The 20,429-nt window shown below is 38.0% G+C and overlaps 1 protein-coding gene across 1 annotated transcript in view; it reads left to right on the plus strand.

Moving 5' to 3' along the window:
* Positions 1-20,429, plus strand: part of CUBN (cubilin) — a 266,365-nt gene that overhangs the window by 18,729 nt on the left and 227,207 nt on the right. Inside the window, exons 11-17 of the mRNA XM_061178156.1 lie at positions 731-849; positions 1,284-1,470; positions 2,610-2,722; positions 5,253-5,487; positions 9,293-9,474; positions 11,337-11,499; positions 12,554-12,741. Coding sequence (XP_061034139.1) covers positions 731-849; positions 1,284-1,470; positions 2,610-2,722; positions 5,253-5,487; positions 9,293-9,474; positions 11,337-11,499; positions 12,554-12,741 — 1,187 coding nt within the window. The remainder of the gene's footprint in view (positions 1-730; positions 850-1,283; positions 1,471-2,609; positions 2,723-5,252; positions 5,488-9,292; positions 9,475-11,336; positions 11,500-12,553; positions 12,742-20,429) is intronic.

Below are 20,429 nucleotides of genomic sequence, written 5' to 3' on the forward strand. Positions count from 1 at the left end.
CCCAACTCCATTTATTGAATAACGTATCATATCTCTCGTTATTTCAAAATACCACTTTTATTTTTGCTAACTTGTCATATCACATATATGAAAGAATATGTGTGTATATATATGCATGTATATATGTGTATAACTCTTTAAGTGTTTTTTAAATGATTAACAGCCTACTGAAGTGGTTAGGAGCATGAATTCTAGAAGAAGACTGGATTTTACTTTTCCCTGGGCTCCACCATGTTCTAGCTGTGTGTCCCTGATGAATGGCACTTCATCTCTCTGTGCTTTGTCTTCATCTGTAAATGGAAATTATAATAGTACCTATTTATAGGGCTCTTGAGAGGGTTAAGTTAGTCAGTATGTGTACAGTGCTTGCAACAGATACTGTCCTCAGAGGAATGCTCTTTCCTGCCATCAACCCCTCCATGATAAGAAACTCCCCTTTTCCTTGGCATGCCTCACATTTGTACACAACTCAGGACCATGACATACAGGCTGACAGCACCAGTGTCAACCTGCAAATAAACATTGAAAATGTGTCATGTCTGTCTTATTCTTAAGATTAAAAACTAGAAAAAAAAAGATTCTAATATTTTCTCCTCATACCTTGCCTTGTCTGCCCCTGGGGATGTGTAGACTTTGACGATTCCTCGTTTAGACGACAGAGCCTGAGTTTTGTTACTGGGTCAGAATGGAGGGGACCTGTATTTACACATTCATTTGTATTTCTAACCAGGTTCCTTACCGGTCTGCACCTGTCTCCCGGGATATACTGGAAGCGGTTATGGGCCACATGGATGTGCGCAGCTCAGCAGCATTTGCCTGAGTCACCCCTGTTTACATGGACAGTGCAAAGTGAGTCCTTTCCTCTTCCTGGGGAAACTGAGTACTGGAGAATAATTGCAGTTTCACTTCTGAGAAATATGTTTTCTATGATTTACAGATTTTAAGGTAATGATTCAAACTTAAGATAAAGAACTGTCAATAACTTTCAGATAAAAGGTAGGTAATAACTTTAGTTCCCAGGAAAAACCAATGAGTTAATTTTTTCTCTCAGTGATTTACAAAGCGCTAAAACAAAGCCTGCGGTTTGACCCAAATACATCTGATTTCTTATACTTTGCAATTACCATTGAAATGCATCAGTACAAGTTAGGCTACTGGAAGATGCTTATGGTTCGACACCTTCTACACAGAATACATAGCACTGCTGTTCTTTATTATTTAGGTTGGTTCAAGTTTATTGTCTGTCCCTTTGTTCTATGACATTATGTTTCTTCTTCCCTTAGGAAACAGTCTCTGGTTATCTTTGTAATTGTGAATCGGGTTGGGCAGGTATCAACTGCACAGAAAACATCAATGAGTGTCTGAGCAACCCCTGTCTGAATGGGGGAACCTGTGTTGATGGCATTAATGCTTTCAGTTGTGAATGCACACGTTTCTGGACTGGATTTCTCTGTCAGATTCCCCAGCAAGGTACGCTCAGCATTTCTTGTACCACAGATGCTCACAGGTTAGAAGTATCATCCTTGAGTGAGTCCTGCTGCAGATTTTGAACCTGCTTTCTTGTTCAGTTGCTCAAAGGCTTAGAACTAAGTCTTCCCTTGCAGAAATGGTGTGAAATTCACAGGGTAGATATATATTTCAATTCAAGCCATAAAAACTTTTTCATCAAAGGAAAAATTATATCCGTATTTGCCACTTTCATTATGTCCATTTTGAAAACAAAATATGCTAAAGGTATTGTTGTTTTCTAAGAGAGAGTTTTCTCTATAGCAGCCGTTTCATTTCCCGGGAATATTACACGTAATCATGTCACTCTCCTGCTCTCAAATATACAGTGCCTCCCTTTTGTCTGTTAAATAAAGTTTGGGACTGTTTTTCAATCATCCTCTATAACCAGGCCTCACCCTATCCATCTAACCTTATTTTTCACTAGTTCCCTAAAAATACGCCCTTTCAAGCCAGACAGATTTCCTTCTCTCTTGACCCCATATGCCACCGCATTTCGGCTGTGTTCCTTTATTTGGGAAATTTCTCTCCCCAGACCTCTCCGAATTCCTTCTTTGCTTCCCATCCAAATGTATCTGTCCCTCAGGAGTACTTCTTATTCAGCCTCCTCCGTAAACCTCTTCTGACCGCTCCACCCCTCCCCCATTCCTCCTGATTCTGAATCGGCACATTTATTGAGACTGCTGTGTGTTTACAACTCTAGTAGACCCTGTGGAGAAATAAGGAAGCAGAAAATAAAATAGTCTCCACCTATTATCAGCTTATCTTCCGGTTGAGGAGACAAGACGATACACAACGGCAGAGGAGAGACAGGAGCTAAAGATAAGAATTAAACTGTGTCAGGTGTCACAGAGACAGAGGGAATGGGTGCCGGAGAAAACCCCAAGAGGCAGGGAAATTCAGGCGGAGATGAGGAGGCATCAGCTGGGCTTTGAACACGAGGTGGGATTTGGGTGGATGTTGAAGGGAGACAGGGGAGAAGAAAGAATGGCAGGGCTTTTGTCTCCAACGAGAATTACTCGGAGTTCTCTAAAAGCTTCGGCAGCAGGACGAGCCTTTTCAGAGTGTCTGAAAAGCACAGCTCATCTTCTTTTCCTTTGCAGTTTGTGGAGGGTCCCTCTCAGGGATGAATGGAAGCTTCAGCTACATGAGCCCTGATGTTGGTTATGTTCATGACGTTAACTGCTTCTGGGTTATCCGAACTGAAGAGGGAAAGGTAAATACAGTATCTCCCATCCAAATGTACACTTCATTTATATGTGTGAACATGTAGCATGTGTATATATTACATAAAATACACACAATGATAATTCAACTATATGATAGTTGAATTATCTGTACTATATATATACTAATTATCTATAACTATCGTCATACCTTATATTGAGGACTTTCTAAGTATCAGGCATTGGGCTGAGTATTTTGCATACCTTTCTCAAAACTTTATACTAATTCTTTGAATTAAAGTACTCATTTTATAGATGAAATAATGGAAACTATGAGAAGATAAGTAATTTTTTAAAAACATTCTTTAGCTGGTAATTGGACTAGTTGGATTTCAAAGCCAAGTTTGTCTTTCAAAGTCCATGCTTTGTCCACTACGGATGCTACATGGGTTGGCCGACAGCAAGCCAGTAATTTGTACAGTCATAGTGTTACCGAGACGGTAGCGATCAGTCAGTGTTATGTTGATTATTATGCCAGAATGGGGACTGCTATTAAGGTGGTTTCCTTATCCAAGTCTTCTCTGTGGCGTTGCTTGTGTCAATGTGCTATGCTAATTGCTTCACATACATTTAATCATTGCAGTTTAACTCTCATAACCCTGAAGGATAAGAATTCTTATCCTCATTTTACCCTTGAGCAGCTGAGAAATCTGTCCAGGGGCACGTGGTCCGTAAGTGGCCTGCAGGGACTTGAACCCAGGCCATTCGACTCCGGTGATGGAACTGCTGTGCAAACACCCTTCAGATTAAGAGCCGAGCCCAAGGATTTTAGTGCTTTTATCCCCAACATTAATTACTCAGACTTTTCCAAATATTTATTTCTCAACCAACACATGGACTCATTAAAATAAAGTTGTATGTCTGAATAGCTAAGGCTTTCCCTTGAAATCCTATTAATTTTTCCCAGCAAGCTAATGTTACAGAGGTCATTGTACAAGGTCAGAAATATTTTTTCCCTTGAGGAGCAAGGATTCTTTGGGGCCTGGTGACCCCACAATAGAATAAACTCCAAAATCAGTCTCCCAGTGGGTATGTTATGTGAATTTCCTTCCTTCCATTTAGTTTTCATGAATTCTGTTTCCTGACATTGAAAACATCTTTCTTTCAAGAAAAAATCATTTTGTGAAAAAATGTTAATGCATTTATTGTGAACTTGTAAAAAACTTCATGCTGTTTTTCTTGATTATTGTGATTTTTATATCTTCTTATCCCCATCACAGTTTACGTAATACAGTTTATGTAATATTGAAATAAGGGTAGTTCAATTCATAAACATTTATTTGATTTTCATTGAAATTGCTTCAAGGACAAAAATGACGTAATGTTGAGTAACAAATCTTAAAAATACCCTAGCACAGAATTTCAAAAATATCCTGATACCCTTTTTCATGAGCTGAATGCTGTTGTGGTTTTAGATCATAAATTAGATTCAACAGCCTCCTTTTGGTAGTTTGGCTGTTTTAAATGAGGTTGTCAGCACAAAATCTTTTATGTTTCATTAATTATATTACTATATTTAAGTCTGCACATTCTAATATTTTAACTTGAAGACACATTTGTATGTTTATTCTCACCTACTTGCATACTCAGAACTTTTCATGGTACCTTTCCCATGATGTCTGCTCTTGGTATTACTCATCTCTCACTGACATCCAACCACCAAAGACTAGCACACTTTACACTTGCCTACACCATGTCTACTGTCTGCACCCGAGGTTGTCCATCAAGGCTGGGCATCAGCTGAGAGGTTCAGAGACCCCTGAGGAATCAGCATCTCTGGGGGTCACTGATGAACTGTGGATATGCTACACGCTACAGGTTATTAGTCAGTTAAATGTAATTCAAGGTAGATGTTTAAATGTTATGTTTTACTGATTTGGAAGCACTGTTAGTTACACATTTGGAGTGCCTTTGTTTAATGAAGTTGACAGTTTACTGAAATCTATTTCATTAACCCATTGAATAACAACTCAATGGGTATAAAGTTTCAGTTACAGTAAGTGAATAAGTTCTAGAGATCTGCTGTACAACATAGTGCCTCGAGGTAACAGTACAGCATTGTGCACTTCAAGATGTAAGAGGATAGAGCTCATGTTGTGTTCTTACCACCGAGAGAGAGAGAGAGAGAAAGAGAGAGAGAGAAGGAAATTGGAAGGTGTTGGTTATGTCTATCACATTGACTGTGGTGATGGTGTCACAGGTGTTTACATATGTCCAGACTTCTCAAACTGTACACATTAAATATGTGCAGTTCTTTCTATATCAGTTATACCTCAATAAAGTTGTTAAAAATCTATTTCATTAATATTAATATTTTTGATATTAGCTGGTTAGGTCTAAGCAATTTTTAACACAAGTCATTTAATATATAGAATTGTCATATGTATTTGTGAATACTTAGGAAATTATAGATCCATCTCTTGAAAGGGACTCAATATAAATGCTTCCAACTAGTAGGAGAAATACTTTAGAATTAACATAGAAATGAAAAATAGTGTCTTGTGACCTTTATATTTTTAGGTGCTGCGGATCACTTTCACTTTTTTCCAATTAGAATCAGTGAACAATTGTCCACACGAGTTTCTTCAGATTCATGATGGGGATTCCTCCGCGGCATTTCCGCTTGGAAGGTTCTGTGGCTCCATGCCCCATCACGAACTCCTCAGTAGTGACAACACCCTCTATTTTCATTTCTATTCTGAACATTTAAGAAATGAGAGAGGCTTTACAGTAAGATGGGAAACACAGCCACCAGGTAAGTGTAAACATGGAGAGAAATAAAGCAAATTCTTGAGGTTATTAAATTTTCTTGATCAGTATTAGATTTTTGGATACGTTAGCTGTTTTGAGAGCTAATGATATATGATTTTTATAATTATTTTAAAATCAAGTAAATCTAAACTGAACTGGACTTTCATTTTGTGCTCAGAGATAATACAATTTAGATGAATTGAAAGAGTCTAAAAAACATGCGTCTTTAAGCATCCCCTGTGAAACTACTGAACAGCATCTTTATAGCCCCTGCTAGTACATACTGTGGGGCGTTGGGAACATTGTCTCCTCCTTCACTTAGTATTTTTTATCTTAATGTCACATGATGATTTGTTCCTTCTGTTGTTATTTGGGTTTGGGTACTCTTCTTTAAACTTTTTTACTATGAATTTTTTAAGCATATCAAAAAGTAGGGAGAGCCACACACTGAACCTCCGGTTTGCCCATCAATAAACCCGTGGATCTATTTGTGGAATTTCTCATCTTTTCTGTTGGCTTATTTATCTATCCTGTGCCACATTGGCTTCGTACTGACCCTTGAAATCTGGTAGTGTAAAACCTCTAACTTTGTTCTTTTAAAATAAGCTAGATCCTTTACATTTCCATATAAATTTTAGAATCAACCTGTTAACTTCCCCCAACAGTCTACTGGGATTTTGTTGGCATTGTATTGAATCTCTAATCAATTTGGGAAGAAATGACCTCTTAAAAATGTTGACCCTGACAATCCATAAACATAGACTGTCTGTATTTACTTAGTTCTCTTCTAATTTAGCGATGGTTTATAGATTTCAGTGCTTAAGCATTCCACTGCTTTTATTAATATTTTCCCTAGCTATTTGATGTTTTATGCTATGTTCAATGATATTATTTTTCTAAAATTTTATTTTTCATTTTTTGTTAATATATAGAAGTATTCTATGTATAAATATTTTAAAATATTTTGTTTTGAATCCAGCCATATTGCTAAATTCATTCATCAATTCTAATCATTTTCTTTGGTAGAGTCTTTTGGAATTCTCTACATACACAGTGATGTTACCTGCGAATATGTTATCTGTTTTCCAACTTCCTTGCCAATCTTTGTTAACTGTTATTCCTCTTCCTTGACTTATTTATTTTCTTGGCTAGGACATCTAATATAATGCTGAATAAAAGTGATGGAGTGGATATCACTGTCTTGTTACCAACCTCATGGGCGAATGTTCAATATTTCACCTTTAAATGTAATGTTTTAGCCGGAAGTTTTTGTAAAGAACTTTTATGACATTAAGGAAGTTCACTCTGAATTATTATTGCTGGATAACAAATTACCCACAAATTTAGTGTTGTAGAGCATTCATCATTTTCTTATGTTTCTGATTTTGTGGACCAGGAATTTGGAAGGGTCCCAGCACAACAATTATCACTTGACCTCTTAAGCAGTCACAATGAGATATTGGCTGGGACTGTAGTCATCTAAAGGCTCAATGAGGCTGGAAATCCAAGATGACTCACTCATAGGGCTAACAACTGAGGCTGGCCTCTGGATGAGAAGTCAGCCAGGCTGTTGACTTGAGTGCCTACATGTAGCCCCTCTGCTATGGTGGTCTTAGAGTAGTGGAACTTCCTTCACGGCAGTTGGCTTCTCTCAGAGCAAGCGTTACATCAGAACCAGGCAGGGACTGCATAGCTTTTATTGACCTATCCTTAGCGGTCATATTGTGTTATTTCTGCCATATGTTTAATTGCTTGAAGCAGTCACGGGAATTACCTGGCGGTCCAGTGGCTAAGAGTCCACGCTTTCACTGCTGAGGGCGTTGTTTCAATTCCTGGTCAGGGAACTAAGATCCCGCAAGCTGTGCAGTGCGGCCAAAAAACAAAAAGAAAAAAATTTGTTGAAGCAGTCACAAGCCAACCCAGATTCAAGAGGAAGAGACGTAGATCCCATCTCTCAATGGGAAAAGTGCCAAAGAATTTATGAACATTTTTAAACCATGACACCTTTTATTCCTAGCTTGCCGAGAATTTTTATTATGAATGGATGTTGAAACATTAAATACTTTTTCTAAGTCTTTTGAGATGATCATATGGTTTTCTTCTCTGATTCTGTCATTTCTTCCTCCCTCTTCTCCTGGGACTCAAATTACACACAAAGGTTTTGGCTTTGTCTCCTAGTCTCTGTTAGTCTGCCGTCTTCCCCTGTGTGTGCACAGCTTAGCATTCAGCTAAGGACCCAACAAGGACACTCGTGTAAATTTTTTTGGGTACTATTTTCATGCAGCTGCTTTCTGTATAATACCCTGCTCCAAAATCCCAGCCACTTTAGTAGCCCCAAATTCTGAGTTCTGTTTCTTTCACCCAGCAAGAGTATTGCTACTGTTTGGGCCCTGCTGCCCTGCACTGCAATTTGAGAAATGCACACAGAGAGAGTTTGATCATATTCAGTTTTGTTTTGTTTTGTTTTTGCAAAAATAATTACATCAGGAGGTACTTTTCACTTTGCGGTGAACTCTTTGTTTGTATCTCTTCTTTTTAGAAGCTCTTCGTATTTTAGAGATATTAACTCTTTGTATTATATACTACATTTTTCCCAGTTTGCCATTAACACTTTACTTTGCTTATGGTATTTTAATTTTTTTTACCCATATGATAATTTTTTTAAGTACTAAGTTTTAACCTTTTCTTCCTCTGAGCAGCTGAGATGTTTTCTCATTAGGAATAGTGAGAATCATGTAACTAAATTTGTTTTACTTTTCGCCTTGGTAGCAAAACTTGTTTTGAATAACCTGCATAGCTATGTAAATATCATAACCTGCACATCTAAAATGTCACTTCATTTTTTTTTTTTCCTAATTTATATTTACTGCAGTCTAGTATATCTAGATTTCTGTTTTTCTATTTTGCAGTAGCATACAGTAGCCGCCCCAGATGATATGCAGCTTTAGGGGGCTGGCGGGGTGTAGTGGAGGTGGTGGTGCAGTGGGTGTCAGAAAGCCTGGCCCTATCCTCCCCTCACCCCATTCCTGGGAAAGTGGCTCAACCACCCATAGACATTTGAATTTCTTCATTTATAAAATGAATGGTATAACTATATCACAGTGTTAAGAAACCTTCTCAAATGAGCATTATGTCACACTTAACTATTCTAATGTATAAAATTATCTGGTTTGTTGAAAGGCATAGGGGCTGACAGAAGTTCCAGAACTTTTTAAGAGTTAATGTACAACGGGGTAGGGGAGGGATAAATTAGGAGTTTGGGATTAACAGGTACACCACTGTATATAAAACCGATAAGCAACAAGGATTTACTGTAGAGCACAGGGAACTATACGCAGTATCTTGTAATAACTTAACAATGGAAAAGAATCTGAAAGAGAATATATATTCATATATTCTGAATCACTGCTGTATACCTGAAACTAACACAACATTGTAAATCAGCTATACTTCAATAAAAAAAGAGAGTTAATGTACAGAAATTAATCTTCAAAGCGAAAAAATAAATCTGTCATCCATTATTCATCTTTCAGACAGTTCAGCACTGCATTTTAAATCATGTCACCATGAGATGGCTAATAAGCACGGAGCCCGTTGCATGGGTGATTCATTTATTTATCAGTCGCTACTCCTGGATTTATAACTTTATCAAACTGGAAAGTAGAAAGTCTTGCTTAACTTATGAGGGTGTCCAAAGCTGCACATAGTTATTTAAACAAAGCTTTTCTTCTTACAGTAAAGGCTATGATAATTCTATGTGAATTATAACTTGTATGCAAATGTAAAGTTATTTTTTCCTCTTATTTCAGAGTGTGGAGGTATACTGACTGGAACTTATGGTTCTATTAAGTCTCCGGGATATCCTGGAAAGTACCCCCCAGGAAGAGATTGTGTCTGGAAAGTGATAACTAGTCCTGGTCTCCTGATAACGTTTACCTTTGGGACCTTGAGCCTGGAGCACCATGATGACTGCAGCAAAGATTATCTGGAGGTAAACAGTTGTATTTAGATAGAATTTATCATGATGTGATTAGAACTCAGGGAACTACGATTGGTGCTGTCCTTGGATGACCACAGTTTATTAGCAATAGTTACATGTATTCTTCAAGAGGCGGCCAACGCCAACTCCTTACTCCCTCAGCAGTGAAAGCGCGGAGTTCTAACCACTGGACTGCCGGGGCGTTCCCGCGAACTCCCTATTCTTAACTGTTCCAGCTTGTTGCTTCTTCTGGGTTCCATTTAAATCTGGGAAGCAGACTGCCCTGCCTTCCCCTGTCATTTCCTGGAAGCCCAGTCTCCTACCATGGGAACAGCAGAATTTACGAAATCAACACCCAGGAATGGCTGTCTTCTCCAAAGCAGACTCAGATCTTCAGTTGTCTGTCGTAAACTGACAAGGTGTTTCACAAGTTGCCTATAGTGTTCCATGAAGAAAAACAACTTAATAGCGATTTTGTTGAAATGGAGTGCTAAAGGGTGTGCCTCGCCAGATGTATTGATAATCGTCACTGAGAAGAGAGGAGTCATCCTCTGCCCCCCCCCCCAGTTTATCATTAGTTAAAGATTAAAATGTGGAAGAGGAAAAAAGACTGTTATATTCAAATGCCATAAGCATGTAGGTCTATCAAAAATGCTGCTCTCCATTTGCAGACTGAAAATATCATTGAGAAGATTGAGTTCGTATGTTGTTCCTGTCTTGTTTATCATCATAAATCTCAGTACCCCTTGCAGTAGTGATAAGAGACAATATGCATTCCCAAGTCTATTAGAGAAGAATGAAGTGCTATGGAATTATTCATAAAGGATGGAAGGATACGGCTGTCAAACAGAAATGTCCACAAGTTAAAGTCATTAGTAATTTAACAGGTGTAATGGATTTGAAACCTTTGGGAATGACTGGAGAATCTTCCTCTCTCTGGAAAATATCAGGAAGATAATCCTTTAAATGTCCACATTAAAGTGAATTTTCTTGAAATTAATTTCAGTATATTCTATCAAATTAAAATTAGAGGCATTTTTTTCATTCCTACGTATTAATTCCTGGGTATGTATAATGGAAAGAACCAATCATTCCAATAATATTGAAATGCCTCTCATCTCTCAAGAGTATTTCAAGGAGCTAGTTAAATTACAGGAATAAAGTCATGCTGCCCTATAACTTTGCTTCCAACAGAACAATTAATTTGAGTGGACAAAATTGGCCATATTAAAATATTATTAGTTCATTGGTACCTTGGTGTTCTATGCAGTACAGAATTTGCAGTTACAGTAGAATCATAGAATGGTTGGCACAATTATTTAAGAGATTAAAACCCAACAATTAAAAAGGTTTTCTAAGGTCACATCGTCATTATTGCAGTACTTAATTACTATCAGAGTTTCGCTTTTTAAATTCATAAAACTGTTTTCATGTTGTATCTAATCTAACTTTACTTCCTTTCCACTCCTGATCCTCCTGAGTATTTAGACCAAGCTGTGCATCAGTGACATTGCTGTCATTCCTTCTTCTGTTTTCTTTGCATATATTCATTTCTTCTTCTAGATCATTAGGAATGTATCATTCCAAAACAAACATCTGGGGCGGGGGGAACCTAGGAAAGGAAATATCGAGAAATATTCGAAGTGTACATCCAGCCTCAGAGTTAAAATTCAGAGAGAACGGAAGGCATCAGGGATGGGTGGGAGGAGATTACCCTTTCCTGAACCCCAAGCATGTGATAGATACATAGGTGACAGGAGAGCCTCCCAGAGCCGTCACCTGTAAAGATGGGTTTTCTGACGTTACTGTACAAAATGACTGGGTTTGTTAAAATCTGACCACTTTGAACTTAATGATCCCTTCTCTTGTTTTAGATTCGAGATGGTCCTTTGCATCAGGACCCGGTTCTTGGGAAATTCTGCACCTCTCTGTCTGTCCCACCACTCCAGACTACAGGTCCCTTTGCCAGGCTTCATTTCCATTCCGACAACCAGATTAATGACCAAGGGTTTCATATCACCTACTTAACATCACCTTGTAAGTAACTTGGGAACTGGGAGCTTAATATGAATATGAAGGACAGTGCTATGCTTATAGCTGCCTTGTATTTTAATGTGAGGCTGCAGATGACTTACTTACACTGATAATGTGTATTTATAAATATTTCTCTCATTGTTCCAAATTTTTTTCTTTTTCTTCCCAGAGTTCTATTATTAATGCTATAATATCCCTTGGTCCCTAAATTCTGGGGTCCACATTATGGTAGATATGTGTGAGGTCCCTAAAATTAAATAATTCAGACATCAGTTCCCTAGGGGTTATTCAGTGTTTTGTTGGGAGAGATAGGAGAGAAACGCAATCTATCTTGAGATGTGTCAGATTTTATAGCTATCATGCCTTTAACTTGCATGGTTACCTTAAAATAAACCAACAAACGAACAAAAAACAATGAAATGCTCTGTGATTTTTATTTTAGGGCTGTAGCGGATTTTGTTCTCAACATACATCATTGTGCCCTGATGAGAATTCACAGGAAAAACACTTTTTAAGTCTCAATATCAGGAAAAATAACAATAACATCTTTTCACTAGTCTTCTTTCTCCATTTATTTTGGCTTCAGGGTGAATCTGCAGCCGACCTTCTGTAATTTGTGTAGTCATACCTGTTTTCTCTGCATATCAACTTTCCCCTGACTGCATCTTGCTATTCTGTATTCATTATTCCTTTAATCTGATTCATTTTTCTAGTCATATATTTTATTTTGTTACATGTATTTTATAAACTGCCTCAGATCTCTTTGGAATGAAGGAGAGCATAAATGCATTTAAAAAGCAATTTGTCGAAAAGGATGTCAGATTGGTAGTTAGATCACACATTTCTACAGCTATTTCTTTAGGCACTACGTGGACGTCCCACAAATACGTGTCAAGCTGAAAACTCTTGTAACGAAAGGCATAAGCCTGTAGAGGGTGAATAGAGTGGGTGTGTGATGGTGTATGGTGTATAATTTTTAAAAATTGTATCTCATGCCTGGGAGCTGGAGGAATGGCCATCCACGTGACCTTTCCCTTCTCTTCTGTGCTCTCTTCAGTGAGTCTGCAGTGTGGAGGGAACTACACAGACCCAGAGGGTCTTCTCTCTGCTGACTTGTCCGGACCTTTCACACACAACAGACAGTGCATCTATACCATAAGGCAGCCGCTGGGAGAGCAAGTCCAAGTCAACTTCACCCACGTGGAGCTGGAAGGCCAGAGTGGCTGTTCTCAGAGTTACATTGAGGTAACTTTTGCTACTTAGTGGCCCTCAGATGATGTTTATCAACATTTTTCATATTCTGTAGAGCAGAGGTCTTCAAATGATTGCTGGGTCTGCAGCATCCAGATCACCTGGATGTAGGTAGTGTAATTCTGTGCCCTCTCCCAGACCTACTGAATCAGAACCTCTAGGGCACAGGCTCAGCAATCTGTGTTTTAACAGATCCTCCCCTCCTCCTCCCGGCCCCGTTGATTCTGATGCAGGCTAGAGTCTGAGAACACCTGTTCTAGAGAATATGAAAGAATTTGCCAAAAATAGATCTACAGATGGTGAAACAGGAGATTGGTAATAGAACAACAAAGAACAAAAATGAAAGCTGAGGCTAGAAGCTCATAATAATGCTAAATTACAAGCTATTAAACTGAGTCCTAATAATAGGCCCTAATAACTAAGGTGAATACAAATGAGTAAGACTAATAGCATTTACTAATAGGATACAGATTTCAGAGATTGTCCAGGACAGTTTTATATGTGAGGGAACTCACCCCAGAGAAGTAAAAGGATTTGCCCGGGTGAGCTAGCTAGTCAGTGGCAGAGAGTTAAGTTAAAGCATTGAATAACCCTTGTTTTAGAGTTTAGGGATTTTTTTTCCTTCATCAGTTCTGCTTGCTCTCCCACAGAAAACTTCAATTTAAATGTGTGTAGTGGTTGTAATAAGAAGAATATCTGAGACAAAAAGGCAGTTTTTGTCTGCCTCCCCTGGTATTTCATTTGTTTAACTATTGGTCAAGCCACAAATTAAAGTGTTGAGCAAGAGAAACAAAATACTTTTTGTTGGGTGCAATCATTTTGTATAAACTCAGAGAGGCATTGACAATTTTGTTTGCTCGTTAAGTTAGACCAATTCATTTTTCCAGGAAAAACCCATGTAACCTCTTCCCCTCTTCCCTCCTTCACATGTAGAGAGAGGAAGCATAGAATTTTAGCATAAGATCTGAACCTAGCTCAATAATGGAGAAGTGCATTGACCATGGTACCACAATAATATATTTTTTTAATCCAGAAGTTTTAAACTCAGATGATAAAGTAAATGTGTATATTCATTCAGTTTGTGTTTTCTAAAGTCCCTCATAAAGTACATTAAAGTTTTTCATTATGATGCAATTTTAGATATTTTTATATAAATAAAAACTAAATTTCCAACATCTGTTTTTTTACTTTGAGAATAGTAAAAATAGCTCACACTTAGAGAATACTTACTATGTACCAGGATTTTGAGTCTATTTTTGTGTATGGTGTTAGGGAATGTTCTAATTTCATTCTTTTACATGTAGCTGTCCAGTTTTCCCAGCACCACTTATTGAAGACACTATCTTTTCTCCATTGTCTTGCCTCCTTTGTCATAGATTAGTTGACCAATATAAGTATGGCTTTATTTCTGGACTCTCTTGTCTGTTTTTGTGCCAGTATCATACTGTTTTCATTACTATAGCTTTGTAGTATAATTTGAATCCATGGAGTGTGATACACCTAGTTTTGTTCTTCTTTCTCAAGATTATTTTGGCTATTCATGGTCTTTTGTGTTTCCATACAAATTTTGGAATTATTTGTTCTAGTTCTGTAAAAAATGCCATTGGTATTTTGATAGGGATTGTATTGAATCTGTAGATTGTCTTGGGTAGTATGGTCATCTTAACAATACTAATTCTTCCAATTCATGAGCACAGATATCTTTCCATTTGTTTTTGTCATCTTCAGTTTCTTTCATCAATATCTTATAGTTTTCAGAGTATGTCTTTTACTTCTTTAGTTAGATTTATTCCTAGGTATTTTATTCTTCTTGATGCAATTGTAAATGGGATTGTTTCCTTAATTTCTCTTTCTGATAGTTCATTGTTAGTGTATAGAAATGCAACTGATTTCTGTATATTAATTTTGTATCCTGCAAATTTACTGAATTCAATTATTAGTTCTAGAGTTTTTTGGTGGTGTCTTTAGTATTTTCTATATGTAGTATCATGTCATCTGCAAACAGTAGCAGTTTTACTGCTTCCTTTCCAATTTGGATTCCTTTTATTTCTTTTTCTTATCTGATTGCTGTGGCTAGGACTTCCAATATTAGGTGGCATAAAAGTGGAGAGAGTGAGCATCCTTGTCTCATTTCTGATCTTAGAGGAAATGACCTCAGCTTTTCACTGTTGAGTATGATGTTGACTGTAGGTTTGTCATATATGACTTTTATTATGTTGAGGGATATTCCCTCTATAGCCACTTTGTTGAAAGTTTTATCATAAATGGGTGTTGAATTTTGTTAAAACCTTTTCTGCATCTATTGAGATGATCATACAGTTTTTATTCTTAAATTTGTTAATGTGGTATATCACATCAATTACTTTGCAGATATTGAACCATCACTGCAACCCTGGGATAAATCCCAATTGATTATGGTGTATGATCCTTTTAATGTATTGTTGAATTTGGTTTGCTAATATTGTCTTCAGGAGATCTATTTTTTTTTAATCTTAATTTCATTTATTTATGCGCTGATCTTTATGACTTATTTCTTCCTTCTACTAACTTTGGGATTTGTTTGTTCTTCTTTTTCTAGTTCCCTTAGGTGTAAAGTTAGATTGTTTATTTGAAATTTTTCTTATTTCCTGAGGTAAGCTTGTATCGCTGTTAACTTCCCTCTTAGAACTGCTTTTGCTTTGTGTTCTATAATTTTGGATCATTGTGTTTCCATTTTCATTTGTCTCCAGGTATTTCCTTATTTCCTCTTGATTTGTTCAGTGACCCATTGGTTGCTTAGTAGCATATGTTTTAGCCTCAAAGATGTAGATGTTTGTATTTTTTTTGCAAGGTTTTTTTTTTTTTTTCCTGTAGTTGATTTCTAGTCTCATACTCTTGTGGTTAGAAAAGTTACTTGATATGATTTCAATCTTATTAAATTTACTGAGACTTTTTTTGTGGCCTAGCATGTGATCTATCCTGGAGAATGTTCCATGTACACTTGGAAAAATGTGTATCCTGCAGCTTTTGGTTGGAATGTTTTATATAATCTATCTGGTCTAATGTGTCATTCAAGGCCAATGTTTTCTTATTGATCTTTTATCTGGATAATCTGTCCATTGACATAAGTGGGTGTTAAAGTCCCCTACTTTTATTGTTACTGTCAATTTCCCCCTTTATGTTTGTTAATATTTGCTTTATGTATTAGGTGTGCCTATGTTGGGTGCATATATACTTGTAATGGTTATATCTTCTTGTCAGGTTGATCCCTTTATCATGTAATGCCCTTCTTTGTCTCTTGTTACAGGCTTTGTTTTAAAGTCTATTTTGTCTTATTTAAGTATTGCTACCCCAGATTTCTTTTCATTTCCATTTACATGGAATACCCTTTAAAATTTCTTATAAAGCTGGTTTAGTGGTGCTGAACACTTTTAGCGTTTGCTTGTCTGTAAAACTCTATCTCTCCTTCAAATCTGAATAATAGTCTTGCCAGATAGAGTATTCTTGGTTGTATGTATTTTCCTTTCATCACTTTGAAGATATTGTTACTCTCCCTTCTGGCTTGAAAAGTTTCTGCTGAAAAGTCAGCTTATAGTCTCATGGGAGTTCCTATGTATGTAACTAGTTGCTTTTTTCTTGCTGCTTTTAATATTCTCTCTTTATATTTAATTTTTTTTCTGTTTTAATTACAGTGTGTCTTGGTTTATACCTCTTTGGTTTCATCTTGTTTGATACTCTCTGTGCTTCCTGGACCTGGATGTCTGTTTCCTTTCCCGGGTTAGGGAATATTTCAGATATTATTTCTTTAAATAAGTTCTCTGCCCCTTTCTCTCTCTCTTTTCCTTCTGTGACCCCTTTAATGTGGATGTTAGTACACTTGATGTTGTCCCAGAGGTCATTTAAACTATCCTCATTCTTAAAAATTCTTTTTTCTTTTTTCTGTTCAGCTTGGGTGATTTCCAAGTTTGCTGATTCATTGATTCCTTTGAGGGTATTTTTTATTTCAGTTATTGTATTCTTCAGCTCTTTTTGGTATCTTCTCTGTATTTTCTGACTCTTTGTTAAACTTCACACTGTGTTCATCATTCTTTTTCAAAGTTCATTGAATATTTTTAAGATCATTACCCTGAACTCTTTATCAAGTAGATTGCTTGTCTCCACTACATTTAGTTCTTTTTCTGAGGATTTGTCTTACTCCTTCCTTTGGAACATATTCCTCTGTGTCCTCATTTTGCCTAATTCTCTGTGTTTATTTTTATGTATTAGGTAGGTAGGTTACATTTCCCAGTCTTGGAGAAGCAGCCTTATGTAGAAGATGTCCTATGGGGCCCTGCTGCATACTCGCCTCTGGTTAACGCAGCTTGTGCTCTGTGGGTGCCCCCATGTGGGCGCCTCTTGTTAACACAGCTTGTGCTCTGTGGGTGCCCCCATGTGGGCTGAGTGGCCCCTTCTGTTGTGAGAGAGCCAAGTGCTGTGGGCACACTGACAGGTGGGACTGGCCCCTGATCCTGTTGGCTGTTAGGCCTGCCTCTTGAGGTACTGCCAACCCACTGTTGGCCCACTGCCAAGCCCCAGTGTGGCTGGTCACATGGCCTGGGGCATCCTGGGGCTGGTGCTGGGCCCACTGGTGAGTGGGGCTAGGACCTGGCATGGCTGGCCACATGGCCTGGGCGGGTCCTGGGGCTGATGCTGGCCTGCTGGTGGGTGTGACCAGGTCCTGGGGTGGCTGGCTGCAGGGCTGGGGGGCTGATGCTGGAGTCAGCCCGCTGGTGGGCAGATAAGCCGCCGGCACTAACAGGCTAGAGGGAGAACTCCAAAATGACACTTGCCAGCACAAGTGTCTTTGTGGTAGAAGGAGCTCCCCAAAATGAGTGCCACCAACCTCTATGTCCCCACAGGGAGTCCCAGTTGCTTCCTGGCTCTCTGGCAGGCTCTCCAAGATCAGCAGTAGGTCTGACTCAGGCTCCTTTCAAATTACTGCCTGTGCCTCATGGCATGCGAGATTTTGCATGCTTTCCTTCAGAGTGGAGTCTCTGTTTCCTATAGCCCTCTGTCTCTCATGTACATAAACCCTGCTGCCTTTAGAGCCAGACTTTCTGGGGGCTCATCTTCCCAGTGCAGGACCCCTGGGGCTGGGGGAGTTTGATGTGGAACTAGGACCCCTCACTCTCTGGGAAGAACTTTTGCAATTATGATTATCCTCCTATTTGTGGGTCACCTACCTGGGGGTATGGATCTTGACTGTAGAGCGTCTCTGCCACTCCTACCTGTCTCGTTATGGTTCCTTATTTATAGCTGTGGAAGATCTTTTCTGCTGGTCTTCAGGTTGTTCTCATGGATAGTTGCTCTGTAAATAGTTGTAAGTTTGGTGTGCCCATGGGAGGGAGTGGGCTCTGGGTCTTCCTACTCCACCATCTCCACACAACACTCTGTCTAAGCTCTTATTTTAGTTCAGTCATCTGATGACTCTATAACCTTGAATGATTCTTTATCTGGGTACTTGAGTTCCTACTTCTATAAGATGCCCTACCGTTTCCTCCAAACTTTGTAAGGATAAGTTAAGGAAATAAATCATAAAAGAAGCTTGAAGAATTAAAAACACTGTACTAATGCAAGGCTTTCTCAGGCCAAATTTCTCACTCCTGCCTTGAGCTTAATTCAGAGATCATCCAATGAGACCCTTTCATGGTTGGCCACTGAAGTATCAACATTCTGATGTGCACTCATACCTACAAAGTTTGATCAAATTTCCCTCAAGGGTTGTTGATGGAAAAAAATAAAAGAACCCTGTTATCAGAAGGACAGGTGATGACAGTGATTTGCATAATTGGATAGACATTTCTGTTATATCCTTGCCCATCTCAAAGGAATACAGTCAATTGATTTATAGATCTTTAGCATCAGTAAGGGCCTCAGAGGTCATGTAATCTAAATCCTTAATTTTACAAATGAGGAAATTGAGGTCACAAAAGGCAAACTTTAGTTACTGTCGGAACAGGATTTAGATGTACCTACATAGGATTCTAGATAGGTGTATATTGACTTAGATCAAAGTTTCTGGCCTTTAATCATATCTATCTATTGGGAAGATTTGTGAACTAAGCCCTTTAAAAAAAAGTACATCCACTTCTTTTCATATGCTTCAGACAGTGGTTATGGAAGAAAGTGATACTGGAACCAAATTCAAATGACATCATTACGACTCAGTATATTGCTCCTCAAAATGCTGGTTTTATTTTTAAAAGGTATACCTAAAAATGACACATTTAATCAAAGGAATAAAACAAAGAAGAATAGTATTTCAGATACATTGCTGGTTTGGTGGGAGGGTGACTTTGCCATTTATTAATTTGTGAGAGAGAGAAGACCACCCAAAATTTTAGAAAGGATGACGAACAGAGAGGTAATTCTAGAGAAATGTGGGAGAATGATATTAGGGCATTTTCTTTGGAGTGTGAATAGATGCACTTCCAAGAACCCCAAGTCTTCTCATCTTGTAGTTCCAGATGTCTTGTTACCATGTGACTCTGTCCTTTAAATGTAGATTAAGATGTGAGTGCCTAGTGTGTCTCTTTCATGCATAGTGTGGTTTGGAAAGACTTTGTGCTCAGTAAGAAAGCTCCATGAACATTTATTTGAGAATAAAATTTAACTACACAGGATAATAACTGTGGTATTGCCCATACTCAGTGTAGCATATCTTTCTTTTTCTTTTTTTCAAAACAAGAAACACACGTTTATGTATTAATTCTTGGATTTATACGGCTCTCTCAAAGTTTCTACTTCTAAAAAGGTGTGTCACCCATGGGTGATGTGATGTGGCTGGTAACAAAAGAATAAGTATAGCAAGAATAGATCAACTGTTCATCCATCTTTTTTTGTCTAAGAGAGCTTTTAAATTGTAGAGAATAGTTCAATGAATGTGACAGAACTATCTTTCCAGAATAAAAAGCAGCCCCCCTCTCATTAATATTTCATAAGTGATTTAAGCCGTCAGAACTCTGAGTGAAGGACACATAAGGTAGTAATAAAAGTTTAATTTTTAATCCCAGAGAATGCAAGTACTAGGCTGAATAATAATTTCAGAAGCTTATGTGATGCTAAGGCCAGGGCCTGAAATAGGATGTGGAAGGAAATGAACAGAATTGTTCGCCCCACCAGATCTCCTCGACCCATCCTACATCATCTGTCCCTCCCCACCAAAACTGGGGAAGTCAAAAGGGAGCAGAGAAGAGAGACTAGTAAGGGAAGGGGGAGGAGAGGAGCCTTGTGGGGAAACAGGAGGGCTTCTGGGGAAGTTGTTCTTCTTAGAAGAGGAAACAAAAATAAACAGCAGAGTAAGATTGATAACTATAATTAATAAGATAGGGAGAAGTACGTTACACTAAATTTGGCTTCTGAAATCTAGGGAATGTGTACCCATTCTACAAGTCTCATTGAATGACAAATTAATCATATTTTAGACCTCTTGCCAATCCCGGTAAATTCACAAAGCAGAAATTGTACACATATCTCTTTACAATGCGATGCAAGTAGAAATTATAAAAAAATTTAAATGTCCAACTTCTTGGAAATCTATAAACTTTCTCCTAAATAATTACTGGGTTAAGGAAGGAAATAGAAAATGAAATGAAAGACAATGTAGAAAGTAAAAAGAAAATGCTATATATCAAAACCAGGTAAAATCTCTAAGATTTTAAAGA

Source organism: Eubalaena glacialis, chromosome 2 (assembly GCF_028564815.1).
Source record: "Eubalaena glacialis isolate mEubGla1 chromosome 2, mEubGla1.1.hap2.+ XY, whole genome shotgun sequence".
NCBI lineage: Eukaryota > Metazoa > Chordata > Mammalia > Artiodactyla > Balaenidae > Eubalaena > Eubalaena glacialis.